Source organism: Prunus persica, chromosome G2 (assembly GCF_000346465.2).
Source record: "Prunus persica cultivar Lovell chromosome G2, Prunus_persica_NCBIv2, whole genome shotgun sequence".
Classification (NCBI taxonomy): Eukaryota; Viridiplantae; Streptophyta; class Magnoliopsida; order Rosales; family Rosaceae; genus Prunus; species Prunus persica.
Genome location: NC_034010.1, coordinates 26,522,426 through 26,550,332, shown reverse-complemented (window position 1 = coordinate 26,550,332; position 27,907 = coordinate 26,522,426). Strand labels below are relative to the sequence as shown.

At 38.7% G+C, this 27,907-nt stretch overlaps 4 protein-coding genes across 6 annotated transcripts; 3 read left to right on the top strand and 1 right to left on the bottom strand.

Moving 5' to 3' along the window:
- On the bottom strand, nucleotides 328-5,590 carry LOC18787324 (protein SMAX1-LIKE 7). 2 transcript variants are annotated; one of them, XM_020557749.1, is made up of 4 exons: nucleotides 4,845-5,590; nucleotides 3,545-4,744; nucleotides 2,651-2,894; nucleotides 328-2,468 (listed from the first exon to the last, which is right to left on the bottom strand). In XM_020557749.1, exons 2-4 carry the CDS (start codon nucleotides 4,720-4,722, stop codon nucleotides 600-602), a joined length of 3,291 nt encoding a protein of 1,096 aa, XP_020413338.1. In that variant the 5' UTR covers nucleotides 4,723-4,744; nucleotides 4,845-5,590; the 3' UTR covers nucleotides 328-599. The 2 variants fall into 2 exon arrangements, with proteins under 2 accessions (XP_020413338.1, XP_007218905.1); XM_007218843.2 differs by having other exon boundaries at nucleotides 3,545-5,590.
- LOC18785303 (aurora kinase A) lies at nucleotides 12,596-16,745 on the top strand. Of its 2 annotated transcripts, XM_020556812.1 has the most exons (8): nucleotides 12,597-13,153; nucleotides 13,619-13,969; nucleotides 14,129-14,492; nucleotides 14,740-15,019; nucleotides 15,241-15,348; nucleotides 15,450-15,728; nucleotides 15,898-16,041; nucleotides 16,190-16,745. In XM_020556812.1, exons 1-8 carry the CDS (start codon nucleotides 12,862-12,864, stop codon nucleotides 16,376-16,378), a joined length of 2,007 nt encoding a protein of 668 aa, XP_020412401.1. In that variant the 5' UTR covers nucleotides 12,597-12,861; the 3' UTR covers nucleotides 16,379-16,745. The 2 variants fall into 2 exon arrangements, with proteins under 2 accessions (XP_020412399.1, XP_020412401.1); XM_020556810.1 differs by having other exon boundaries at nucleotides 12,596-13,153; nucleotides 13,619-14,492.
- On the top strand, nucleotides 17,030-20,078 carry LOC18787149 (carboxy-terminal domain RNA polymerase II polypeptide A small phosphatase 1). The gene is made up of 6 exons (XM_007218680.2): nucleotides 17,030-17,744; nucleotides 18,068-18,196; nucleotides 18,279-18,399; nucleotides 18,501-18,582; nucleotides 19,362-19,515; nucleotides 19,618-20,078. Exons 1-6 carry the CDS (start codon nucleotides 17,451-17,453, stop codon nucleotides 19,747-19,749), a joined length of 912 nt encoding a protein of 303 aa, XP_007218742.1. The 5' UTR covers nucleotides 17,030-17,450; the 3' UTR covers nucleotides 19,750-20,078.
- LOC18786808 (putative serine/threonine-protein kinase-like protein CCR3) lies at nucleotides 24,518-27,600 on the top strand. The gene has a single exon (XM_020558562.1). It carries the CDS (start codon nucleotides 24,949-24,951, stop codon nucleotides 27,361-27,363), a length of 2,415 nt encoding a protein of 804 aa, XP_020414151.1. The 5' UTR covers nucleotides 24,518-24,948; the 3' UTR covers nucleotides 27,364-27,600.

Sequence of the window (27,907 nt, the reverse complement as noted above, 5' to 3'; positions counted from 1 at the left end):
GAGGACGCGCCCACCAATACGATCAGACCCCCAATCTCTTAGAGACTACGTACACAAGTTGGTATCTAAAGTTGGTCTCCCTAGCATTTTCCTTGGTTAATAGGCTTGGTCTTGGTGTTTTGTGATCGATTTTCTCCTCCTTTAATATCGCTTGTCTTATAAAATGAGAGACGATAAAAATTACCAATGGTCTGATTGAACACAATAAAGCTAGGAACAAATTGCTATCTTTTGTACTATATTAAGGTGCTTCTATTTTATAGAGCATCTGCTCCCAAAAACATAAAAATATAAATATAAAATAAAATAAAAAAGAAGCTAGGAAGAAATTAGTAACAATTATTCACATAAAATTCCTTCCCAACTTTCTTTTGGAGTTTTACACATCATTTAAGGCAAAACAGCTTAATTGGTACATAGAAGTTTCATACAAGCACAAGCAAAACCCATTAAAACCATGGGATAGGAGGCTAAACAAGGACTGGCCCAGAAATAAATAAAACACAGAAAACAGAAAATGAAAGAGGCTAAACAAAGGTTACTAGAAGCTACATGCTACCTTATATTATATAATTACAAGAATACACTTTTCTTGGAAATCATTTTAGTATAATGCTGGGGAGAAGGAAAGTTTTTGGTGCTGGCTGCTCCAAGCAAAGCCCCTCACAAGTTTTAAGTTTTAGCATAGTAATTGCATTGGAGCTATATCTCTTCTGAACTTCTGCAAATCCCCTGCTCAGTACTTGCTCTACCCAAGTTTCCACCACCTTATACCCGTCTGTCAAATACACTGCTGCAAGTAGTTGTTCCATGACTTTTGAGTCGATTTCTAGCAAACACTCGGTGTCAACAAACTTGTGGAAACTGTTCTTGATCTCCTTTGATATTTTCTCTGCAAGTGCATCAAAATCAACCGGTTTGAATACCACTGTATCATCCACCTTCTCAAAGAATTCTTGCAACCAAGGCTTGGAGTTTTCAGATGGGCAGTCGTTTTCAGAGCTCCCATCGTCTGTGTCTTGTGCTGCAGTTTCTTCAGCTGGAAGGTTGAGATCCAGATACCTAGTTGATGTCTTGTTAGCACGTTTGGGCATCTCTGAGACTTCATGCTGCTCTAGAGGCTCATTGACACCAATCAGTTTCCTTTTATTCAGAAGATGTTGGTTGGATATGCCTTCTTTAGTTGTATTGGAGGATGCCCTCCAGTTTTGGCTTATGGCCATGCTGTCTTCAAAGGAACATTCAATGGTGATCTGCACTGACCGCCCTTTCGCTTGCAAGATTCTTTCCTCGGAATAGTTGGAGGGTCCGTTTGTGGAAGTGAGATTACTGCATCCCTTTGAGAATTTTGAAGTTGTAACAAATATTGCATTACTGGTGCTGACTTGTCTTCCATGGGAGTCTAAGAACTTACCAGTCGATAAAGCCAGGGACAAACAATTTCGAGTCACCACATCCGCCTTGTCAACATTTTCTAGGAAGACAATGGACAAGGGTTTCTTGCACAATTCTCCGGCAACATAATCAACAACCGTCTTACCTCTAAACTTCACATCATAACCATTCACTGCTTGACAGTCAAAGATAGTGTCTGAATGGATCATTCCGTCCTGAGAATCCAGATCCACACAGATCAATTGTTCCTGGCCTCCATATAATACCTCAGCAAGGGCAACAGCAGTTTTCTTTTTGCCATACCTATCAGGTCCTGAAAAATTGAACCATATGTCCCTTCTGTGACTTGCTCCAACGAAATTTTCACTTCTCGATCGGCAGTGAGCTATTCTTTGGCTAATAACACTTATAGCTTCAATTTGCCAGCCAACCCTCTCAAAGAGAGCTCTAAAAAGCACCTTGACATCACTTGGATCAAACTGCCCATGGTTGTCAAGACTTGAGCAGGATGATGATTGAACAGAATAGAGATTCCCATTGACTATATCTACATTACAGGAAAGGCAACCTGAGATGTCCTGTTTAAGTCCTTGATTCTGATTTGGAGGTTTATTGGCTGTATTACTAGCAGGAGAAGAGCATATTCCTAACCCTAAATCTGTGGTCACGGAAGTGGTAGATGTAGCAGATGTTCGGCTACCGTCAACCACACTAGAATTGGACAGGGAAGGAGACCTGAGGCCACCCGACTCAAGATCTTCATCTTTCGAAGGATTTTCCCATACTTCAGATGAGAAACTGTCATTAGTAGCTTGGGGAGGAACGCTTGATTTTGTTTGCACATCTATGGGCATGCATGAATTTGTATTCTTGCACTCAGTTTTATTTGAAGAAATGTCCGTGTTGTTGCCTTGATTGTCCTTTTTGTCTTCAGGAGACTGAAAGCCCACTATAGTTGGAAACAAGTTTGCTTCAGGCAGGGGATGAGGGTGATGAAGATGTTGGCATGTATCACCCCATTTGTCTTGTAGCCCTGTAACTTTGGCACTCAATAACACACCATCATCTTTGGTCTGCACTGAAGAGATACAAACTAGTTTTCAAACGAATAATGTAAAAAAACCTGTAGTTTGAAGTAAAGATTTCAAAATCCCAACGAATGATAGAACACCAACTGGTTGTCATCTAGAAAAACAAAGCACAATATTGACAATTCAACCTTGTGAATTGAAGATGTATTGATCGTGATACACACCTTCGTATCAATTCCCTTGTTTATGCCAAGTGGAGCCATCTGCAACCAAGAAGGCAAGCTAGCTTGATGCTGACCTGCCACTGAAGCAGCAACACCGCCCTTTGGAGCAGCATATGCTTCTTGCCCGCATTTTTCATTGCACGGATGATTGCGGGGCACGCACTGATATGAACTACTTATTGGGAGGTTTAGGTCAGAAGGTGCTGAAAAGAATCCACCAAATGGAACAAAAGACTCCATCAAGCTGTAAGTATATCATGACCAGGAAACTGTGAGATTCAACAGGCACATACAGTCAGAAATCAAACTGGAAAATAGACATTCTGAACAGACAGTTCCAACAAATGCATAATTGTTCCACACTTTTGATTACTTAAATATGCATAGAGGATGGAGTATGAATTTATGAGAGCTAAAAATATTTCACAAAAGCTTAGAAGATGGACTATGAAGTATGGTCTCATATAAATCTATTTCAAATTGCAATATATACCTTGATATTATCTAACTCAGGTATTTGGCCAATATTTCAGCAAAAAAATAACACAAAGGTAGTTGGTCAATCACCCCACTCCTCTAAAAATTAAGCTATATCACTACAAACTATGTCAGAAAGTACAAGCCACATATTAAATTTTGTAAATAAAGAACTATATCACAAATTCACAAATCTGTACTTAAAAAAAGAAAGAACAATAAGAAGAAAGTACAACTCTCACTTTACACAGCAATAAATTATATGGAAAACTACACGCAGAAGCATCTAAGTAAAGATAACATAATTTTATAATTCAGAAGCAAACAAAAGAAAACTTCCACAACCTCATATGGCATCAAATTTAAAACAGAACAAGTCCATGCAATATATAGATTTACAGGGCAGCAACAACTCACCTGGACCTGGGATACGATTCAGACAAGGGAGGTCTGAGAGAGGTGATGGGCAAAAGCTGCAAGTCCCAGTCTTTTTCTATGGACGGGAACCTACCAATAAATTTCAGGTAGCTTCCATAGCTAGCTGTGGCACCAGTCAACCATACTTTCCCACGATGAAGCTCCAGCAACCTGGTCAATTGAGCAACCACGTAACTCACTGAGTCACCTAAAGCATTGTCTGCAACAAACGCCTTCAAGTCTCCAATGTTCACAAGAAGCCCAGGTCCCAAACTCTGCTCTACCAACTGACCCATCTCCCCAAACTTCAAATTTACAGACCCTTTATCGCAATCCTCTGTTATGAACTTTGAGAAATCTTTTTCAGTGGAAACTACACTCAACCCAGAAAGCTCCACAGGCAAAACACCATCTTTTATTTTCTCCAAAGCTTCCACGAAGCTCTGAAGCGCATCGTAAGCGTATACACCAACAAGCAGAGGATTCCTTCCTCTGTTTCTAATGAGAACCTGTCCTATTCTCCTTGAATTCTCGTCCCCGTCGGTTAAAGAACCCGAGAAGGGAAAGGAGGGTCGGGTCCGGCGAACCTGGTCCGGATACTCGGTCAGGTTGCAGAGAAACAGAGGATGGTGAGCTCTGGAGCGCGAGTACCTGAGGAGCTGAGGAAAAGGGCGCAAAATAGCGAGCTTAATTTCGGAGCTCCGAAAACCCGCCTCGGCGAAGACCCGACTGACAACCGGGTCGTCGAGAATGGACAGAATCAGCTGCTGGAGCTCCACTTTAACGGCGGAGATGGAGGACTGCTGCGAGAGCTGGTGGTAGAGATGGTAATTTTCGGGCTGTCTTCTCTGGTTGGCTTGCGACCGTTTGACGGCGGCCATGAGCGAGTTCGACACGGGAGGGTCGTCGGCGAGTTGGGTCGAGGGGACCCGGTCGAGTGAGACGCTGAGGCAGAGCTCGAGAGCCTTGAATTGGAGACGCGGCGGGTAGGCGGAGTTTCGGGCGCGCGCGCAGGCCTCGCGCAGCGTGGAGGACGAGAGGGAAAGCAGAGCGGACACGGCGTGCAGCGACGTCGTTTGGCCGTGGCCTCTGCGTCGCGCCACCGCCACGGCCTCGTCGAGCGCGTGGGCTGCCTCCGGAGTTAAGCATTGCCTGGCCACAGTAACCGGCGTAGGCATCGCCGCAGAGCATACAAATTGACTAAAAACAAAACAAAACAAAATTTATTACGATTTTACAACCTTTTTTTTTATTCCTCTTGAACCCAACAAATAGAATAGATTATAGAAAATAGGAGGACCTTTTTAATATTTTGATAAAAATATGGACTGAATTTTGGGCATAGTGTATGTAAGCTCGGGGAGTCAAGTGTCATGTTTGGGAGAGAGGTTTTAATTATTTATTGGGGAAGGGAAGGAGAGAAGTTTGCTGTGCAGGGTTTGGACTGTGGTGGTGTTGGTTGAGGGTGGAAGGTGTGGCCCACACCAGGAGGAGGGCCCCACATATGGGGTTGGGGACCCACAGGAGAAAGGCAAAATAAACCAGGTGAGCATAGATATCATGATGATCATGTTGATCATCATGTTTTGGGGAGAGTGAAAGCGTGAAAGAATGAGAACTGTGGGAAAGATGCTGTGTCCACTTAGTTAAATTTTTTGAGTGAGTGGGCCACAAACTGACAGTCAACGTCACTGTCTGCTGACGTGTACAGCATGGTGGGTGGTGTTATGAGTTGACTCATTGAGTTGTTCCAACTTAACAATATTATTATTGGGAGTGAAAATGGGTATATAGTATCTATCTCTTTCATCAATCCTCATAATATTATTCCCATGATTAATACGATGAATAATTAATTTTTTAATATAAGCGATAATATTAATTATACAATTTATCGTTTTCGAAAAAAACAAAAAAAGAAAGTCGAACTACAAAGGGAAAGGGGCTCAATGGAATTTCTCACACACACTACGCACTAAAATATCATGCATATAAAATTACTAACTAATATGTAAATCAAGACCATTTTTAACTAGACTAGATCCCGCAAATGATCTCTAACTTTTATGATAAGGTAACACAGACAGACTTTATAATAATCTAGTCAATTTTGTATTTGTTATTAAAGAAAAAAAAAAGAGAGAAAATTTATTATTTTTGGGAGGGATGGAGAAAGAGGACCTCTTGGCTTGAAATATGTAAAGGTAGAAAAGTGATGGGGATGAAAAGAAAAAACAACCACCACCATACACATACATGTCATTGATCATTATCAAGTTTAAATCGTATTTATGAAAAGATTTCCTTCCTTTCTTTTTTTTTTTTTTCTTTTTTTTGGAAGAAGAAGAAGAAGAATGGAATGGACCCCTCAGCATCAAAGGTTTTCTACTTTTCTGCTCTTCCTGTTCCTTGGTAGTTTGCTTCTTTCTCACCCAAACTCTTTCAGACTTAATTCATCAACGCACTCTGTATGTTTATGAGTGAGAGAGAAAAGGGATTAATAGAGTAGGTGTTTGATTTGATGTGGGTTTTTGTTGCTACTTTGATCATGCTTTTGCTAACCTTTTCAGCTGCTTTTTTCCCCCATACCAAACACAGTCTTCTCACTCAAATAGACCTTTCCCAGCCACCTTCTTCCCCCTTCCAAACAGTTCACTCGACCAGTAAGTAGGTACACTAAAAGCAGCTTTCGGTTGAGTGGAGAGCAATCCTTCACCGAGGGTTGTCTTGTCCAGTAAATACAGTTAGTCGTTATATATTGCCATCAATGAATTATTTTGAATTAAGATATACGGGTTTTTTTTTCTTTCTTTTTTGTATGGATGACATGTGGAGGCTTGAGGATGAAAGAGAAAGATATTTATTTTTACATGAGTAAAAAAATAAAGTTTGTGATGAGCTGAAATTATATGCTTTGAGACAGAGTGGTGACTGTGGTGTCATTTTCGAGTGCGAAAGTGAAAAAAGTTGCTGTCATTTTCGCATAAATAATTAAATGTTTGGCTTCTCCACGGCCAAAGAGACGACATACATTCTCAGTCGCACACAAATCGTCGCTAAAGTTCATTTTTATTTATTTGAAATGTTTTCGTGATAGAGATATGGAAAAGGGAGAATCTGGTCTTGGAAGATCTCCTGCGTTTGGAATCTCTCCACCTTTATTTCCTTACAGAAAAGCTGGAAACTCTGCATTTTTCAACCTCACGCTTTTAGCTTTTAAGTTAACCACCGAAGAGACTACTCCCGAAAGTCTATTTGGAATCAAAATGTCTTTTACTTTCTTTTCTTTCGTGTTTTCACACTTTGTAAAATTTACATCAATGTGCGAATGTTATAATTTTTCACTCTCATACAACTCTTTTTATTTTTTTTAGTATAAGGGGTAGTCTAACTAAAGGGGAGGGAGATTCGAACTTCATACCTCTTGTCTGTCCTGGGCTAGACCCCGTTGTCTCTCTCACATAACTTGAAAGAGCACAAACGTAAGATAGCATAAGATGGTCGGCATGTAGATCCACCCAAAATAGTGTTAAATATCTTTTTGATTATTCCTTCGTTTTATTCGAATATTTGCAAAAGATTCCTCACCCTTCTAACCGAGTGGCTAGTGACGCGTGAAAGAGAGATGGAGCGAGAGTTTGTAGGGATTTCGGAGATTGAGTTTTGAATTACCTTATGTGTGTTGTGTAGCCATGTATTTATAGACTCCTTGTTTGATTAGGGTTTGGAGAATAATCCTTATTTAATTAGGATTATTCTTGCAAAAAAATGATAGAAATTAATCAAAGAGATTTGTTGAAAATTGGTTCCTTGATTTAGGGAGATATTTCTATATTAAATAAAATATAATTTCCTAATTAGGATAATATTCTACCTAAAGAATATCAAATTTTCCATATGTCACATTCTTATTAGCCGTCGAAATATTTGCTCCCACGTTTGTAACATGGGATGCGTCTGAGCTATACAAACTAGAAAAGAAGAATGTGTTCTTAGATTGAATGATGGCCTTGTTGTATAAAGTGACATATTCAGACCTCATTTGGTGGTACATATTGCATGCTTGTGTTTTCGGTGGAGCTACAAACAAACTCAAGCTCCTTACTTTTGCTTACAATCGCAACAAATTTCCATTGATGGAAAACTAAACTAAAACCAGATGCCCGATGGACTTGCCTTTGATTCTACAATTTGATTCAAGGTTAGTCCCGAAGGGGTTTTCCAGTTTGTAGAGGTGTTGTGCTGTCACTATATTATGCATTTGCCATGTTATTATATGTACATATTCAACATTCCTCTCACTTTTGAAGTTGAAAACCTCTTGGCATCATCATTGCCACCATTTTCTGAATTCAAAGCTTTTTCGTGCGTGTGAATATGGAAAAGGAGTTGATGGGATTTGACTTCATTTTCTTTATGGGCCATAATCTCCATTTGCGTTTCCATGTGTGTGTGTTTATATATATGTATACAACTTTTTTCATCTTTCACGTTTTTTACTCAAATTTAGAATTCTATTATTCTTTGGTGGGTTTTCTCCGTTGAGCTATCATTACACTGGGACCCTTCTGTCATCTTAGTCCACTGCGGTGCTCTCAAATTGTTTGAGGATTGGAAAAAGAAAAGGAGAAAGGTTATTATAACACATAAACACTTAGATAATCCAAGTTTTAATTAATTAATTTCTTTTCATACGTAGTTATTTATAAGATTAAACTCTGTGAGAAAGATGTGGAAAAATAAATTGAAATAAAATAATTATAAAAAAAAATTGAAAGGTCACAAGGTCGGTCCATTTGAGGACAAACAACTAAGATGATCAATGAGTTTAAATTTCTTACTTAAAGTGAAAAAATATAAATAAATAAATTTGCGGCTGTATATAAATTTGGGAATATATTCAACATCTCTTTCACTTGGCAATTGAATAACTCCTTGGGACCATGATTGAACATGCTTGTCGCATAAAGCTGGCTCCATATGATTTCCATTCTTTCATTTTCTTCTTTTTCCTCTTTTTTTTTTTTTAATTTTAAAAAAATATCAAAAAAGAAAAACCCTAATGTTTAATTTTCAAAGATTTGATAATCAGGTCAATTATCGTACCTTAAACAGACTCAATTACACTAAAGCTTACTTTGGTGACAAGACATTAATTTGAGCACCCAAAAAAGAAGTCGAACAACAGCAAAGAGCATGACATGACACCAACACTTATAATTTTGAAAAGCCTCAGACATGGCTCCCCACTTTGCCAGAAATAAGAGACCTCAAAATCAAATCAACAATACTCCTTTGCGAACCCAGCAATTCCAAGTCTACACAGCCATGGAAGAACCATTCCCACTCGTATCTTCTTTTCCAGATGTGGTACAAAAATCCAATAGTGGCTTCTAGCCCCACCCATCAACTTTATAATCCTACAATTACTAACACCAATCGCTTCCTTCCAAAAAAACAAAATCGAACAAGATATAAATATTTGTGTAAGTGTGACTGTTTTACTATTTTGTATTGTCACGTGACAAAAATAATTTACTTAAATTTTTCCTATTAAAAAGAGATAGAAAACAACTTGATAGTCAGGTTTCTACCAATCCGTGGGCGGCCATGCACCGGTATGGAATACCGGTGTCTTTTCATACCAGTGTCTTTTTTTGTTGTAAATTGGATTATTATTATTTTTTTAATAACTATTTTGTACTGCAACGCGACAATAATACTACTCCAATTAAAATTTTCCGACTAGAAAGAGATAGGAAACAAGTTCAATAATGTGATTTTATGTGTATGTTGGGGTGGGGATGCCTATTCCTGAGTAGGAGATGCGTATGAACATGTCCAAGCATATGAAGTGATCCATGAACTGTGGAAAAAGTTTTTCTTTTCCACGTAAAGAAGAAATTATGGAGATGTGGAAAGAAAAAGAAAGAAAGATAAAAGTGAAACATGAATGAGAGAGAGAGAGGAGTTATTGGGTGGGGTGGGGTCATCATTTTCATGGGTGAGTGGGTGAGTGGCCTAGTTGTTGATGCTTGGATTTGTTACCAAAAATAGGAATTTATGAGTTTGCTAGTGGGGAACCTAGTTCTTTCCCTCCATTCGTTTCTTGATTTGACAAATTTTCACTTTCCATCATTATATTATTGAAAAAAAATTCAAACTTTCTAACATTCAGTAGGATATTTATTATTATTTTATTTTGGAACAAGGAGGCCCAAAAAGAACACAGAACGAGCACAACATATTTATGGGCCTATAAATCCCACGTAAGTGGAGATATGTGCCCAGCAATTCTTGGGCTTTTCTTGAGCCATTTTGGATGGGTCCCTACATTGCCATTGTGGGCACAACTAATTCATAGTTGAAGAAAGACAAGCTGCAGGTTTTTATGGTGGGCTTTCATATGCTTTTGCGCATTCCCAGATTCAGATTTGAGTGCCATAAACCCTTTTTTTGTTTGTATTTATTTATGTGTTTAATGCATGGATGGGAATGTTGTTTGTTCTCTTCTGTATTGAAACTTGAAGCACAGACCACGCACAGTCTCGTTCATAAAGGTGTCATCACGTTTCATTTACGGAATCTAGGATGGATTATCAAAACAAAACTAACCCTTAATTTGTCAATGGGTTTTAGACCAGTCGAGTGAGAAAGGGTTTTAATTTGTAAATTAGTTATTTCAGGTTATAACACACATGTCGCTTTAATAGTATGTATATAAGAAATTCTCATTCTTCTTCTGATTTAGACTATACTTTGATTGTATTAGAGAAGACAATAAAAAAGAGAATGAACGCGTACGAGATCAACTATCTTTATCATCAATCTAATCTCTTACTTTTCAAGTATGGATGGTAATAAAAGTTTTGAGAATTCATAAATCATAATTTTTAAATGGTACAGAGCTTCTCATAATTAGAATTAATCGGCAGACTCAGCACATGGTTTGCGCACATCATTCCATAAGATTATTCTGCGTGGGCGTGGCCTAAACTCCATGTGATTATTTTGTCAACCCCACTGTGAATCTATGATATTAGCGATCCTTGTTCCAAGGAAAGCATTGCTTTGCTATGAGCCGCACGTGTGTTACCCAACAGCACATGATCACACGTATAAAAGTAACAAGGGAAAATCAGAAGATCTTTATTTTGTGGGGAAAATATATAAATTAAACATGTTATTGTCTTGTGTTGTGTCAGATATTAATAATAAAATTAGAGTGAAGGGAAAGATCATCCACTTCCAATCAAGCATATAAACTTGCATTTGAAGATTCAATAATTTTGTTTGATAAACTGCCCATTTGTTGCTTTTAAAAACTCTGAGCCATCACTGGAATTTTTTTATTTTTTATTTTTTTTGTGTGGAAATGATTATAATATAATATATGTACCTAACGTGTGTTTAATTATGCTTTTGATTAGAGATGGTAATGATCTTTACGTCATTCTGTTTTAGAATTTTGTTTAATTATTTGATTAGGGTTTTGGACGCATTCAATTCAACTACTTGTGTCTCATAGTCTCATTTAATTATTCCACCCCCATCTATAAAACATATTTTGAAAAATGCTTGAAATATGCATGGGAATCTAATAAAGATGCTTCTAATTATAAAAAATAATGGTGATATCCTGTTGTTGGATGGAAGCTAGACTAAGTCAATTATAATATCTATATGCTTCTATTTTATTTCACGTGTTATTGTGTTATAAATTGAGGGATAGTTGCTATCCCCGACATAAAAGAGTTTCTCTCATGTTTTAGAGAGATAAACAAACACCATTAGTCATAATGAATCATTATAAACAAGTAAACAAACAAGCAATCCAAAAAGAAAAAGAAAAACCTAGTTCTGTACTGTAGTCGGTATGCAATGCATGGTTTCAACCTAAACCTAATGATAGATCACCAACGGGCAGTTCATTCAAATTTCAAAGACAAAGGCAAACACAAGATGACAAGAAAAATAAAGGAGGTAAAAAGAATGCCCATGATAAGAAGCAGACGGTAAAAAAATAAAGGTGGAAAAAAGATGAAGGCTTCATTATCCTTTACCGCTGTCACGTGTAAAAGAAGCTAAAAAGTGAAAAAATGCATGTATCTGTCAACTTTTTTTTTGGGTTTGAGAAAACAACATGATGATCTGCGGTGGGTCGTGTTGATTATTTCATGACCCCATTGAAAAGTAGGTTGCACCAGTAAATTTAATCGAACAATTGGATCCTCCCCCACAAGAACTTTGGCCAGTTAGATTAAAGAAGGTGGACCAAACAATTCAGATTGCGACGCTTTATTTATTTTAAATATCACCTTTTACTGCATTGCATTTCAGGCTATCTTTTTTACTTCTGCTAATTTCATTCCTTCTAAGCAATTTTACAGCTGAAATTATTAGGTTGATTGTATACCAACCATTTAATTAATAGAAAATTCGTCACACATTCATTAGGAGAAAGAAAGACAATGATAGAAAGAATATGTGTAATTCTGCATATAAGATTGACACCTCAACATCAGTCCACCTGAATAAATGAGAAATTGTTTTAATTTGACGAACCGGTTCGAATTAACTTTACTTAAATACCAAGAATATTGCATACTTGAGTTATTTAGGCTATCGCTCGTGTAGGAAAAAAAATATCAAAGACCTTAAAAAGCGTTGATTAGGAAGCTTCATATCTGAGCATCAAACAATGCAGGTTGTAACTCATTTTGATTTTGACCTCCTTTTCTTCCATAAGGAAAAAAAGTAGCAAATAGTAACCACCAACGTAGTCATTATACAGAAAAAGGAAAAGAAAACGCGTTATAGGTTTTCTTTTTTTCTTTTTAAGTAAGTGGAAAAAAGTGAAATGAAGATGGTCCCATAAACGACCAAAAAGACTTGCCACCAAAACAAAGAGAAATATAAGCAAATCAATGGGACCAGTTTCCACGTGTAGAAATCATATATTGACACGTGTACGACTGTTTCGATGATAGAAAAAATGGGCCTACCAAAAACCAAAAACCCCCAAAACCCACGGCCCTCGCTTTTCAAAGTTGGTAAGACATTAGACACCACCTCCGCTCTCTCTCTCTCTCTCTCTCTCTCTATCCTTTAGCTTCAGATTTACAGCAGAGATAGACACAGAAAGAGCACATAAGAAGAGAGAGAGGGAGACTCACTCTTCTCTCTTTCTCTCTCTTTTACAAGCATGCAAACCCTGAACCATGTTGTAGCTTCCACTTTTGCCGCTCCCAGCTCTCTTTATTCACATGCACTCACCTCTTTCCCCACTCCAGTAGCTCTGAGTTTTTTCCACGTTCATGGCGGTCTCAGCAGACGTCGATGCAGTGCTGCAATTCTTGAGGAAAAACGGGCTTTCAGATGCCGAGTCGGCTCTCAAAGAGGATATGATTGAAAAAGGTGATCTGGGTTGTCTCGATTACGAGAAATTCTTGTTTCCGATGGTGCCTCCGCCGCCTCCGGTTAGAATTCCGGCGAGTTCCCGGCGATCAGAGGTTCCAGGGGGCGGAGAATGCTCGAGATCGAGCTCGCAGGAAGATGATGAGTTTGTGAGCATGGGGTCCTCTACTTCTAATATGTGCTCATCATCAGGTAGTTCAAAGTTATTGACTTGGATCAAAATTCAGCTACTGGTTGATTGCTATAAAGACTATTCTTATCATTTCAGTTTGTTGTTTCTTCCAATGTGTTAAATTGAAATCGGCGAAAAAAGCAAAAAGGAAACTTGCGCATTGCTGCATGGAACTTCAACTGACATTTTTTTTTGTTTCCTTTGTTTCCTCACATTTTCTTTTCCCTGAATTGTGCTTTAGCAAATTGTCTTTTAGTCACTGATGATATGCACATGAAAAGGCATGCTGGAAAATCAAATATCCATAGAGCACCTATAATATCAGTAACTTAAGGCTTATTGAATTTCAGTCTTTGTAAGATTTTCTATTGCTTCCCTAGTTCTTCAGCCAGGAAACAGAAGATTTCCTAGTGATTATCTTGCCATTGTTTCTTTCTGTTAGTTGATAGTTAATTAGAGAAGTCTCTCCCTTTTTTATTTCACAGAATTTACAAATCCGTATGGAATTCGATCGACATCTCCAAGTGGTTCCAAAGCCTCATCTGATAGATTCTCTCAATTTGGCACTGCCCGTGATTACCATGATTTTGATATGCAAAATGACCTGTTCTGGCACGATGAGAAAGATGATGGAGACTTCATGACTCCTTGCTTTGAAGGGCCAGACTTCTTTGCCTGTCCCAGTGAAGATAAGTACATCATGACTTCGGACACAGACAAGCAAAATGAGAACCTCCCGGGTCTGAATTTTAAATCTGAAGCATTTCAATCAGACATAAGCCTCGATTACTTGGACAAGAATTGTCTTACTAATATTTCTCCCGGGGATGATAAAAGTGAGCTTTATGTAACAGATCATTATAATTTTGATAAGAAAAATAACCTTGAAGGAGGCTTTGAGGAGGAGCCTGAGGGATGTGCTCCCCCTGCTTCTTCAGTCCACCTTTACAATTGCTGTGTTGGAGCTGAAGGATTTTATGATGAACATTCTGCAGATTGCTGCTACCGGAGCTCAAAACAAACTGATTTCAATAATTGCCAATTAAAGGTTTTGGGGGACATTCCTCCCACTGACATTGGTGCTGCTACAAATCATAGAATAAGTAAGAGTTCTAAAAATGACCGGGTTGAAAACTTTAAAGGCTCCTCTGGTTTAGATGGTAAGGTTGTAGAGAAAGATTTCATGCAAAAAGGAATTGATGGCTATGGAGTTGGAGACAGTGAAGTAAATGAAGAACCTTGCGAGCCTGAGGCTGCTGCTGATGGAGATGGTGTTGACACTGATGAGGTTCTGATCTACAATGCTAACGAGGATGAATATGAAGTTTTCGAATTAAGAATCATACACAGAAAGAACAGGTTTGTTGGGAATAGTATGCTTTCTATGGTTTTGGTTCTGTCATAGCTAAATTCTTGGTGTCCGTGCTGTTAAGCTACTTTTTGCCACTTGTAAGGCATTGACAACTTATTGATTCATCTTGACTAAGAAGAAGCATTTACCTTGGGAGGATATTTTCTTATCTCTGTTTTGATAGAGGTTTGAGCTCATGTACGTGTGTATTGATAGGTAGCTATCAGTTTTACTCATGTGTTGTGCCGTTTACAGGACTGGATTTGAAGAAAACAAGGATTTCCCCATTGTGCTAAAGACCGTAATTGCAAGCAGATACTATATAACAGAATATATTGGTTCGGCAGCTTTCAGTAAGGTTGTACAGGCTCATGATCTTCACACAGGAGTCGATGTTTGCCTTAAGATCATAAAAAATGATAAAGAGTTTTTCGATCAGAGTTTGGATGAGATTAAACTTCTAAAGTTTGTCAACAAAAATGACCCTGGAGATGAACACCACATTCTGCGATTGTACGACTACTTCTATCATCAGGTATTTCTTTCTGATCCATTGTTAAAAGAACTTCAAATAATTTGCTTCATTTGAGTGGGACATGGTATATTTCATTCACCGAGGCTAAGTTTATAACCCTATAATTGTTATATATGTAAGAGGAGGAATGATGACTCTGTTGGGTTGATTGATTGGAATTCTTACAATGGCATGCATTCTTCAAATTATTTAATGTGCCCAAATTTATTCTTGCAAAACAGGAGCATCTCTTCATTGTTTGTGAACTCCTTCGGGCAAACTTGTATGAGTTTCAGAAGTTCAGTCAAGAATCTGGCGGAGAGGCTTACTTCACAATAAGGAGGTTGCAGGTGCGTGTTTTATTAACTTGTAATGTTTTCCCTACTGGATTCCATCACTATTAGCCATGGCTTTTCAGCTGCTTTAAAAATTAATGGTGCCCTCTTAACAGGTCATAACCCGTCAATGTTTAGAGGCATTGGATTACTTGCATCACTTGGGAATTATTCATTGTGATCTAAAGCCTGAAAACATTCTTATAAAAAGTTACAGAAGATGTGAAATAAAGATCATTGATCTTGGAAGCAGTTGTTTTCGCACGGACAACTTGTGCCTATATGTGCAATCTCGTTCCTACAGAGCTCCTGAAGTCATTCTTGGCCTCCCTTATGACGAGAAGATTGACATGTGGTCTTTGGGCTGTATCTTGGCTGAGCTATGTTCTGGGGAAGTATGTCTCTGTTTGCCTCAACTTTATTCATTATATTCGGCTCTGTTTTATTAATAGCCAATCAAATGATGCTTTCTTTAGGTTCCCATCAACTTGAAGGAATAATTCCTCTGGTAAAAAATTTCATACATAAATACAGTTGTGTTCATAATATCTATGTCTTCATCAGGTGCTCTTTCCAAATGATGCGATTGTAATGATCCTTGCACGTATGATTGGAATGCTTGGTCCTATTGATCTGGATATGTTAGTGAGAGGTCAGGAGACAGACAAGTACTTCACAAACGAGTTAGATCTTTACCACATAAATGAGGTGCATACTCCAAATGTCTCTCTAAATGAGTAGTTATAGACTTTTACAGTTGTTTCCGGTTTTTCACTTAATGGTAAATCATCTTTACTTTTCTTTTTGTACTTAACGAATATAGCATATGGACTAACGCTTGCCATCCCATATCCAGGAGACAAGCCAACTGGAATATATAATCCCTGAGGAGTCCTCCTTGGAGAATCACCTGCAAGTATCCGATGTCGGGTTTATCGACTTTGTTAAAAGCTTGGTTGAAGTCAATCCCGAGAGACGCCCAACGGCGAGGGAGGCAATGGAGCATCCATGGCTTTCCTACACGTACGAATCGAGTCCTTTCTAAACCTGTGGGGGGTAATGGTTTCCCCTCGTGGCTTTATTTGCTGTACATTCAGTTTTGAAGGGCACATTTGTGAGCAGAGTTGAGTTGCATCCTATGAGGCACAGGACTGACTGGGATGCGCTTCCAATATGCAATATCAGTTTTGGTTTTGTGTACATGTCCTGTTTTGCATTGTCCTGTCGTATATTCTCATGCTGATTAACATATTCATACTTTGTTCTTTGTACAAAATGCTCCCATAAGCAATCTCTGAGCGACTGGGTCATAGAAAATGTAATAAACTATTTTTGGCGTCGATTCGGTTCTTTTAGATGCCAATTCTACATTGGTCGTTTCCTCATTCGGTATGTTATCCAATTCAATCCTATACACCAAATGGTCGTTTTCTCATTTGATATGTTATCCAATTCAAACCAAAGAATTTGTTTTCTAAGAAAATTTAAATCTTTCCATGATTGATAAGATAAAATAAGTGAAATTGTTTGAAGCTGTCAGTGCCAGGTTTTATGAGATGAGAAAATGACTACCAAATTTTCCATTCGTAGAAATGAAAGATAAAAAATAAAAAACCTTGACCAAAAAAGACAGAAATAATAATAAATAAATGTTCCTCATCCAGTTTTGCTCATCATCACCAATCACTGAATGCAGACCCAAAAACACTGAATTATTTCAGTGGTGATGATTTTATCAAAGTTGGTCTTAAAGAAGAAAAGATTGTCTCTTCTGATTGGCGCGACTAGGATTTACTTTCCCACTTTTCTCCACGTTCCACGCCCTCATTTCGCGCGTGTAAATTTTGTCAAAACCCTGCACTCGGAAACCCCTCAAAACTCTCTCTCACTCGCCTCCGCAGCGCGTCGGCGTCCGCAACCCGACCTCGCTCTAGGCTTCGTCGAAAGCAGCATCGCCGAGAAAACAAGGAACACGATAGAGACAAAGAGGTGGTGTGTTTGGTTTTGATTGGCTGATGAGAGTTTAGAGTTAGTAAGAGAGAGAGAAAAGAGTCGCAGTTAACGAACGAACAAAAAGCCCAATCAATCAGCCTCCTCTGTTCTGACAACCCAAAACAATGGCCGAGTTGACTCAGGGTGAGGTGGTCTACTCGCCCAAGACTCTCCAAGTATGGCGAGCCTTGGTGAACTGGTTCGGCTTCTTCTTCCAGATCTTCCTCCAAATCCTCAGAGCCCTCGGTCACCACCCCCTCCTCTCTTCTTCGTCTTCGGCTTCGTCTTCTTCCGCCTCCTTCAAATCCCTGCCGGTCGTTGAGTTGCAGGAGCTCGAGCACGACTCTCCCGCCGCCTCCGCCGTTGAAATCGCCGACACCCCAGATGCCGACTCCGACGACCGCATCCACAAGCTCACGGTACGCATTCGAATTTCAGCAACTTTCTATTTTTGTAAATAAAAATCTTGAATTACTGGAATTCTTGTTCTAATTTTTGGTTTTATTCATGTTCTGTATTAATCAATTAAAAAAAGTTTTGATTTTGCTATCAGTTGAATGTTATATATAGAAGCTAATTTACGAATTTGATGAATAATTAAAGCTAATGGGACGAAGAATTAGTTTACTAAAAATGGCTGGATGATATGGAAATTCAGTAGAGAGAGAGAGAGGGAGGTGTGGTGGGTGTGCAGTGCACTTTTCTTTTTTGTGTGTTTGGCACTAAAGAGCCACTACTACAGGTAGTTCTTGACCTGGATGAAACTCTAGTGTGTGCATATGAGTCGTCTAGCTTGCCCGCTGTCGTTCGAGATCAAGCTACAGAAGGTGGGTTGAAGTGGTTTGAGCTTGAATGCGTATCTTCAGACAAGGTGCTTTTCTTCTTTAATTGATTATCTTGTCTACATTCAAAAGATGCAAAGTTTGTTTACACGAGTGTGTTGGAGTTTGAAGGAATGTGATGGGAAACCAAAGGTCAATTATGTTACTGTCTTTGAGCGTCCCGGGTTGCAAGACTTCTTAAGACAAGTCAGTCAGTTTGCAGAGCTGGTGTTGTTTACTGCTGGTCTTGAAGGTTTGCTTATAACCTTCCATTTCCTTTTTTATTTTTCTCTTAATTTGGCCCTTCCTTTTCCTCTAACTATTTGGAATGTCTATGTTTCTGAATTGTATCAGGTTATGCTAGACCACTTGTTGACAGAATAGATGTTGATAATCTATTCAGTTGTCGACTTTATCGGCCTTCAACAACCAGCACGTGAGTGATGCTCCCTGTATTTTTCATCTTCTGTAAACAGTTTTGGGTCTCTTTTCCAAAATTAGTAGCTATTTGCAAGGAAAACCTCATCTGAGATTTTATCCGACCTATCTACATGAGTTTCTTCTGTTGCTTTTGCAAAAAATGTATATGTCTCACGTTGATGCCCGTGTAATTGTCCTCTTGAAATTGCTGCTTCAGTATTTTACTTGGAGATCTTCATATGTCATAAGCACTTTCAGACACAGAAATCTTATGGTCCTTCATAACATGTCACCATCACTTACGTATATAATCACCATATAAAGTTAGCCTATTACCCGCAGCACTCTAGTCTCTAGTTGTCTTCTAATTGAGTGTGATAAAATTTTTATGCTCTTACAAGAAACCACATCATAAATGCCATATTGAGTTATAAGGCGTATTCGTGTTGGAGTAGCACGCACACAGCTAGTAATTTTCAAACTTTTTCTTGATGGCTCATAAAGTTATTAGAGTTATTTCAAGCTCTGTATAGAATGTAAACTTAACATAAGATTTTCGACATATATCTATACAGTTGATCACTTTCTGTGTTCCTATGTTTTATTGCTTCAAGTCGTTATCCCAATTTGTCGATGTATACTTTTAGGCAGCCTTGTGGCTCCATGAGTGTTGTTACTGAAATTTTGTTTAAATAGCTCAAGTACTGGTATTACGAGGATTTAAACCCTTGGTTGTTCGCAGCACAAGACTAAGTTGTTTAGTTTGGTAAAACCTCTAATGTTGGATGAATACAGGGAATACCGGGAGCATGTGAAGGATCTCTCTGGCCTAGCAAAGGATATGCGCCGAATTGTTATTGTTGACAACAACCCTTTCAGTTTCTTGTTGCAACCTTTGAATGGAATTCCATGCATTGCATTTTCTGCTGGGCAAACACACGACACACAGGTAGAAAAATCAAACTTAATGAAATTTCTGGCTCTTTACCAGTTATTACTTAACTTCTCGGTTTCACATCCTTTTCCTTTCCTCTTAACCTTTGTTGTTCAGCTTTTGGATGTTCTTCTTCCACTCCTCAAGCACCTCTCCCTGCAGAAAGATGTAAGGCCAGTGCTTTATGAAAGGTTTCACATGCTTGAATGGTTTCAAAAGCAGGGGATTCCTTCAACAAGTTGGAAATAGTAGGATTTTCAATAATTATATGCAATGAAATTCCCATTCTTCTTTCATGCAAATCCTCAACCGTTGCTTAGTTCAAGCCTCAAAGGGAGTGTCTGTACAGCTTCAGTGTGTGCACTGCAATTTGTTGATACAAGGCTGTCTTTTGACCAGAGGTCCTAGTGCTTCATCTCACTATCATACGAAAACCATTTGTGTCTAGATTTGTTTACTATGATTTTTGTGTAACTTTGTCTATATTGCTTGCTGTTCTCTTCAATCCCTTATGTAATTTGTTAGGATTTTGTGAAATTGTTGCCAATAATTATTAGCAGTTTATACGTTTCTCATCATGCTTGTGTTTTGTATGCTGCTGATATGAACTCAAAAGAGTCAGAACTCAACGGAATGCCACCAGTTTGCATGTGTAAGCATTCGTGCTCGAATTGGAATTACACCAAAGATTTTCTAAGGCCATCTCAAATGTAATATCCAAGTTCTTTTTGAATCCAGATTTGGGTTTTAAGTTAAATTCAAACACAAATATGAAATTACGGGTTTCTTTCTGGTACAACATAAAATCCTAATGGTCTTAGCTGTAGCAATGGGGAAGACCTAATGGTTGTATATTTCAGTTCTGTTTTCTGTCATCAATTTTTTTCTGGTACAACATAAAATCCTACAGAGTGAAACTTAAAACTACCAAAAAAAAACAGAGTATAACTTGGCTTAGACCGAGTCTACGCATTCATAAATAGATACATAGGAAGAAAATCAGTTCTGTCTGGTCCTGAGTTGAGTGTGACCAGAAGTAACCTAACAATTCTAAATTCTAATCCTAGCCCCTTGAACCACCAGAAAGTACATTGACAGACCAAACTTCAGCCCAACTGCTAGTCTCTGTGTCACTTTGAGGGAAAACCCAAAAAGAGTCTTTAGGGCCAAACTGGACTGAACTATCATCATGTGAATTGACATTTTTAGGCTGAGCCTGTTGGATGGTTAACACTAGGCCTCAGCTGCAACCGCTGGTAAAATTTGATTCACTACTGCCAAGCCTTTTTCAAATACAAGCGCTAGTTTACAAGATGAGAGGATTTCTCACGCATACATACTACCAAAGTATCATGATAGTTTGAACATTCCGCTGAGTTAGACTCCATTGGCTCACCACCACCGAGCCTTGGCCAAATTAAAATTAACTCTGCATATCTTTCTTCACCTTGCCCTACCTTGATCTTTGTGCCTCTCAAATTATCTGGCACAGCAACAAGGACACCCTTCTTTCTTCATAACTTCTTTAAGGTTGTTTAGTTGTTAATCATGTCGTGTTAATTGAGGAGCAGCCAGCAATCCGACATTATGTTAGGCACTCATGGTTCCTTTAACAGCTTGGCTCTTATATATTCAGTGACAAAAGGCAAAGGCACGAGGGTCTGCCTTATTTTTCACTTTTTTTATTATCTATATTCGTATTTTGTGTTCATTCTTGCCTTCTTGGTAATTTGGCTGTTGCCTTTCATTTAATTTTTTTTAAATGTATCGCTTTCTCAAAACTTGCCAAACCCAGACAAGCTGAATCTTGATAACATGCCTATGTTGCCTTGAGTTTCATCGCCAACTTTTCTCAACCTCACAAAAAGCCCAGCATTTCTAGGTTTCAGCTCTACCTTTGTTAAAAACAATAATAAATAAAACTGAAAATCTGGAAAAGGCCAACTTCTGCATCATTATCTTTATATGCTGCACTGCATAAATTATTATATCTGTAGCCAGTCAACATTCGACACATATAATATATATATATATATATATTGATGCCACAAGATTGGAGAGTCTGTAAGGATAATTTTAATGTATTTAAAAAAGAATTAAAAAAACATAATGAAGTTGGATATATTTTTTATTAGATTAGCTCTGTCCTAATCTTGCGCAACAGCTATGAGTATACTAATACAAAAACTTGGGCCCAGATGCTCTTGTGTTGTTCAATCACTTTTGCAGTTGGTTGCCTTTTTATTATATCTTAACTCTGTTGACAACTATGCACTACAACTTTCCTTCACAGTTCACACTATTTTTAAACCTATTTATTATTGTTTTATCATAAATGAGGTTATTTTCCCCATTTGAGTGCTTTAATTATATTCAAGCCTCCTTTGGGCAGTTTAGGAGATTGCTTAAATTTATCTAATGATCAACAAATATTGGGTCAAAACTCTTTTTCCAGTCAAAGCTCAAAAGTACCTTTTTACTATCTTATTTCATTAGTTTAGATAAATACAATCCCCATCTTTTGTCTAAAAGCAAAAGCTATGTACAAGAATGTAAAAGTATTGTGAAATAAAATACAATTTATAAGTGAGTATGTCTTTTATGATAAAACTTCATCTCGTTGAATTATAAATGTGATTAAGTTGAAAACAATATCGATGTTGATAGTAATGAATTATTGCTCAATCTTACTAAAATGTTTATCATATTTTGACAAAAATGTAGAAAAGCCTAATGAACTTAAAACTAGATGAAGAAATATGTATCTCCTCTTCCACTTCACTTCAACCATCACACCTCTCTCACCTCCTCCTCATCTCCTCCCATCATCATAAATAAGTTCTTTCCTCTCTTCCTTCCATGAGATCTGAAACCCTAAAATCCTCTTCTCTCTCTCTCTCTCTCTCTCTCTATGATTTTCTTAGTCGTCTACTGGCTTGCTGCATCTGCGTCTCCCCTACAACCCATCCTCATATATATGAGCTTTTGTTACGGAGGTGTGGACTCTGTAACTTATGGGTCAATTTTGACCCCCACTTTGATCGCATGCTTATGATAACTATTGGTGAATTGCTCCCCAAAACCCATGCTCTGCAGATCCCATTTGTTGGTTCTTTTGGACCTTTTTCTTCTTATGGTGGCGTTGGCGGTGGCGACTTATTATTTGTAGGATTTGATTATAGAATTTATGTATTTTTTTGGGTTGTTTGTTGTTTTGGGCATGTATTTTGTATTTGGAGTTAGACTTTAATATATATATATATATATATTTTTAGTCCTTATTTTTCTTTTTCTGACTTTGTATTGGATTTTTTGTAATCTCTATTTGGTAATAACGTGTTCATTTTTTTTTTAGTCCTTATTTTTCTTTTTCTGACTTTGTATTGGATTTTTTGTAATCTCTATTTGGAAATAACGTGTTCATTCTTTCGAGGGGAAAATATATATATATATATATGCAGTATGCACATAGCAACCAAATCTTCAGTATATATGCATTACTAATTGGTGTATTCAGACCCAAAAAGAAGAAAGAGAGAAATAAAAAGAGTCCTTATTTTGTTTCATTATGAGAAAGACTGTCTTTTTCACACGTCAAACGTTGAAATGCGATTAGACAACAGAATAGAAGGTTCTTCCTCATCTTCAAATGCAATGCAACTAATTAATTATCATTAGGAAATGTGCTTAGATTACTCAATATTCACGTACACACTACACAATTGAATTAACTAAACATGTCTGCTTTACCTTTTCTGAGATGATTTGAATACTTATATCTATTTTTGCCGACATTCTTTTTGTTTTCTCCATTTAATAATTTTTTTTCCCTTCTCATTTGGGGGCTTATATATACATATGTGTATATTAATTAGGTTACAACAACAATTACATCCATTTTTTGAATTGGTTATAGGTATACAATTCCTCCCATTTTTGATTTGCAAGTTGTGTTGCGTATTTTAATTGGAGATTGTGTGTTAATTGCACCTGCTGACCTAAGGCACGTCATTAGGTGAGCGGGATTGGTGTTAATAATAGTCGTATCAAACTTATTAAGATTTAGTTACCTGTTCATATTAAACTTGACAAATTTAGCTGAAAACCTTTATATATATACATATATACACGTATGCAAAAATGGGAAGAAAAAGAGAGACTTTGTGAATTGTGATGGTGAAAGATTGGGTGAATTGGTAAACTTGAAAAATAACGACTGGGATGTATTTTATCTGGGATTTTCGAGTGACCTGCCCACCTTTATTTGGGGTCTCTGTCAAACGTGTTTGACCATAAACAAAGTAGCAAATTAACAAGCCGAGTCCACGAAACCACCCTTCCCTTTCATTTATCTTTCTTTCTTTGTTTTCGTTTTCTCTAAAACATTTTATTTTATTTTACACTTACTAATTCACTGATTATGTTTCTAATTTGAATGTTTAATTTTCAAATTACAATATATGAATTTGGTCAAATATCTCACCCTACCTACTCCCTCATAAATATTTTCATTTCCTGAAATCCCTTTTTTTGCATGACGCATGCACATTACACGTGCTTCACCCCTCAGGGAGCCTAATTCAGATTTATTTTCCCACACGTGTTATGATTGTTCCCAGCGGCTTTCTAAAACTTGGTTCCACACAACTAGTTTCATAAAGAAAATACGTGAAGAAATAAATAAATTCAAAGAATGACAGCAAATACAATGAAAAGTAAAAATTAAATAAAACATAGTTTTAAATGGTTATATTGAAGTTTAAAAGATGGTTACATGCTTATTGGATATTACTCAAAGGCCGGTTACACCATATATGACACAAATGCAATTTTATTTTTTGTTATAAGAAATTGTAAGCTTATTAGCACGCGACTCGTGAGAATATCTTTTGTGATAATTGAAATATAAATTCTCGACCGTTGCATAATAACTATGCATACGAAGATAACCACATAAACTTGCTCCCCCCCCCCCTTTTTTTTTTTTTTCCTCCATTGTCCTTTTCAATCATATTTGCAATACATTCTAGGAAGGAGTTCAAGCATTACTCAAAACTGAAGAGGTTCGTTCGTGGAGCGACCCTAGAGGTTTCGGAGACGACTACAATTTTAGTATTCTTTAAATTGGCTTTTGAAAATTATTAAATAAATAAAAATTGCTAAAGGGGGAAAAAAAAAATTGAATTAGGAAAATGGCTAGTTTCGAAAATGTCCCAAACAAAAAAAGGAAAAAGAAGAATGAAATAAACGGATTAATATAAATGCTATGAAACAACCTGAAACCCGAGTCTTTTATCAGTTTCTGAGCTCCCAAATCTAACTTGGGATTGCTCTGTGTCTCTCTCTTCCTCTGTGTCTGTGCGCATGTAGACGCCTAGAGCTCCACCAATGAAGCAGACCAGAGAGTCCAAAACCCACCACCCATGCCGTCAATCTCCGCTCTTTTAGATGACGAAACTACCCTTCTCTTTCCTCACCACCTTCACCACCTTCATCACCACCCTCCTCTTCACCCTCCCCTCAAATCATGCCTTAGGCTCCGGCTCCACCCTCGCCATCGTCTCCGCCTCCGGCACCGTATGCGGCCTCGTTTCAGGCCAACCGCGGCAGCGCATACTCTGCTACCGCCGTGGAGAAAACGTCACCGTCGAACCCAACATCTCGTTCTCCGCCATCTCCGGCGGCCGGACATTCCTCTGCGGCATCCGCTCCGGCGGCTACAGCCTCCTCTGCTGGGAGAACTTCTCGTCCCGAAACTCGACCTTTCATTCCAAACGCCTATACTTCAACGAAACCTTTTTGTTAGAAAATCTGTCAGTCGGCGACAGCCATATCTGCGCTAGAGTGGTCGGTACAGGCGCTGTGAAATGCTGGAGAGCCAAGGACTTCTCCGAATTTCCATCTGGGTCGGAGCAATTCGAGTCAATTTCATCTGGGTCGGGCTTCTCTTGCGGAATTTTGAAGTCTAGCCTTCGGGTTCGGTGTTGGGGGTCTGGTAGTACTTTAATGGCGAATGAGACTGAAAACGGGTTCAGGAACATGTCAATGTTGAGCATTGTAGCCGGTGGTTCGCACGTGTGTGGGCTCAACATTACTGGGCTTCTGGTCTGCAAAGGGAGCAATGATCATGGCCAGTTAAACGCCCCTATTGGCTCGCCATTTGAATACTCTGCTTTGGCCCTTGGAGGTAACCACAGTTGCGCAATCAGGACATTAAACCAGTCTGTGATTTGTTGGGGCGGCGGAGGCGAATATTCAGTCAACGAAACCAAGGGGGTGTCTTTTGAAACCATTGTTTCTGGGTTGAATTTCACTTGTGGATTGACCACGATGAATTTGTCAATTATTTGTTGGGGTCCTGGTTGGCCTGGGTCAGGGGATGAGCTCGATTTGCCTCAGCTTCTTCCAGGCCCTTGTGTTCCATCTTCTTGCAACTGTGGTATTTATCCCGAATCTCAAAAACTCTGTGATGGCTCTGGTAACATTTGCAAGCCCTGTGTGCGTCCAATTTCATTGCCACCGCCACCACCAACACCACCGGCATTGCCATTGCCGCCATCTCCATCAGTTTCGCCCCCATCACCTCCATCTAAGGCTCTGACGACGGGTTTATTGGCGTTTGCGATTGTGGGTTCTGTAGGAATCTTTGCAGGTATTTGCACAATTGTTTATTGTTTATGGACAGGCGTTTGTTTTGGGGACAAGAAAATTCACAATTCAGTGCAGCCTACAATCACCAGAGCTGCTAGCTCTAACAATGGCAATGGCACAACATCAAACAATAGCCCCCCATCGAGATCGTCCACCATTAGGCGCCAAGGGTCGAGAATTATGAGGCGCCAGAGGAGTGGAACCTCGTCGGCGAAACACCCCGACAGGGCAGAGGAGTTCTCACTGGCGGAGCTTGCAACAGCCACCAATGACTTCTCATCGGAGAACAAGATTGGCGCTGGAAGCTTTGGTGTTGTGTACAGAGGCAAACTGAGTGATGGGCGTGAGGTGGCCATCAAAAGAGGCGAAACAGCGTCGAAGATGAAGAAGTTTCAAGAGAAAGAGAGTGCCTTTGACTCAGAATTGGCCTTCTTGTCAAGGGTTCATCACAAACACTTGGTGAGGCTTGTTGGGTACTGTGAAGAGAGGGATGAGAGGCTCTTGGTTTATGAATACATGAAAAACGGTGCGCTGTATGATCATTTGCATGACAAGAACAATGTCGAAAAGAGTAGTAGTTTATTGAATTCGTGGAAAATGAGGATCAAGGTGGCCTTAGATGCTGCTCGAGGCATCGAATATCTGCACAATTATGCAGTCCCTTCTATAATTCACAGGGACATAAAGTCATCAAACATTCTGCTGGACAACAATTGGACAGCCAGAGTCTCCGATTTCGGGTTGTCGTTGATGGGTCCTGAAGCAGATGCTGATTACAGGCCAAAGAAGGCCGCTGGAACAGTTGGCTACATTGATCCAGAGTACTATGGCCTCAACTTGTTGACAGCAAAGAGTGATGTGTATGGGCTTGGAGTGGTGCTGTTGGAGCTTTTGACAGGGAAGAGGGCAATATTCAAGGACGGCGAGAACGGAGGGACCCCGATAAGTGTCGTGGACTTTGCCGTGCCGGCGATTATGGCCGGAGAGCTGGCGAGGGTGTTGGACAGAAGGGTTGGGCCTCCGGAAGTGAATGAAGCTGAGGCGGTTGAGCTGGTGGCATATACTGCAATGCATTGTGTGAATTTGGAAGGGAAAGATAGGCCAACCATGGCTGATATTGTGGCCAATTTGGAAAGGGCATTTAGTCTCTGCGATGAAAGCCATGGCAGCATCTCCAGTGGTGCAATCTCAATCACCTCTGCAGAATTGTAAGTGATGCTCTGCCCATAAAAGAAAACAAGAAAAAAAGAGGAGAATTATTTGTTCAAATTTTTTGTCAATTTCTGTGTCTTTCTTTAGGATAATGTGGATGGGTTTTTACCGTTTTACCTTTTTGGATATAGAGACTAAAGATTTTAGGAGAGAAGTTCCATCTAACATTTGAGCTGTAGTGTAGAATTTTGTGAACACTAACAGCCAGAAAAATTACAGTCTTGATTTGCAGCTTCATTCTCTCTTTTTTTTCTTTTCTATTTCCTGGTGTGTTTTTATTATTTAAAACTGTATATGGCATTGCCAAATTGCCAATGCATGTGTGCGCTGCGTATGAACAAAGAATTTGCGTAAATCTAAAAAGGTAGAGGACAAAGAATGTGAACACAAGTTTCGCTTTCTATGAAAACCATAATAAATGTGCTTTTTTCTAAAGTGATAGCCAAAAGATTACAGAGGCCTGCGCTTTGTACTTGATTGAGAGCAGGCAGCAGAGCAGAAGAAGGCCGCAATGGCGCACATACACAACACAACCAACAACCAA

What these genes read in the sequence shown, in the direction of transcription:
- LOC18787324 (XM_007218843.2), bottom strand. Translation starts at nt 4,722, where the DNA reads ATGCCTACGCCGGTTACTGTGGCCAGGCAATGCTTAACTCCGGAGGCA. An exon ending in GAATCGTATCCCAGGTCCAG is followed by an intron (nt 2,895 to 3,544) that starts GTGAGTTGTTGC and finishes ATATACTTACAG; the next exon opens with CTTGATGGAGTCTTTTGTTC. An exon ending in ACAAGGGAATTGATACGAAG is followed by an intron (nt 2,469 to 2,650) that starts GTGTGTATCACG and finishes TCTTCAGTGCAG; the next exon opens with ACCAAAGATGATGGTGTGTT.
- LOC18785303 (XM_020556810.1), top strand. Translation starts at nt 12,862, where the DNA reads ATGGCGGTCTCAGCAGACGTCGATGCAGTGCTGCAATTCTTGAGGAAA. An exon ending in ACGACTACTTCTATCATCAG is followed by an intron (nt 15,020 to 15,240) that starts GTATTTCTTTCT and finishes CTTGCAAAACAG; the next exon opens with GAGCATCTCTTCATTGTTTG. An exon ending in CTGAGCTATGTTCTGGGGAA is followed by an intron (nt 15,729 to 15,897) that starts GTATGTCTCTGT and finishes TGTCTTCATCAG; the next exon opens with GTGCTCTTTCCAAATGATGC.
- LOC18787149 (XM_007218680.2), top strand. Translation starts at nt 17,451, where the DNA reads ATGGCCGAGTTGACTCAGGGTGAGGTGGTCTACTCGCCCAAGACTCTC. An exon ending in ACCGCATCCACAAGCTCACG is followed by an intron (nt 17,745 to 18,067) that starts GTACGCATTCGA and finishes CCACTACTACAG; the next exon opens with GTAGTTCTTGACCTGGATGA. An exon ending in CGGCCTTCAACAACCAGCAC is followed by an intron (nt 18,583 to 19,361) that starts GTGAGTGATGCT and finishes GGATGAATACAG; the next exon opens with GGAATACCGGGAGCATGTGA.
- LOC18786808 (XM_020558562.1), top strand. Translation starts at nt 24,949, where the DNA reads ATGACGAAACTACCCTTCTCTTTCCTCACCACCTTCACCACCTTCATC.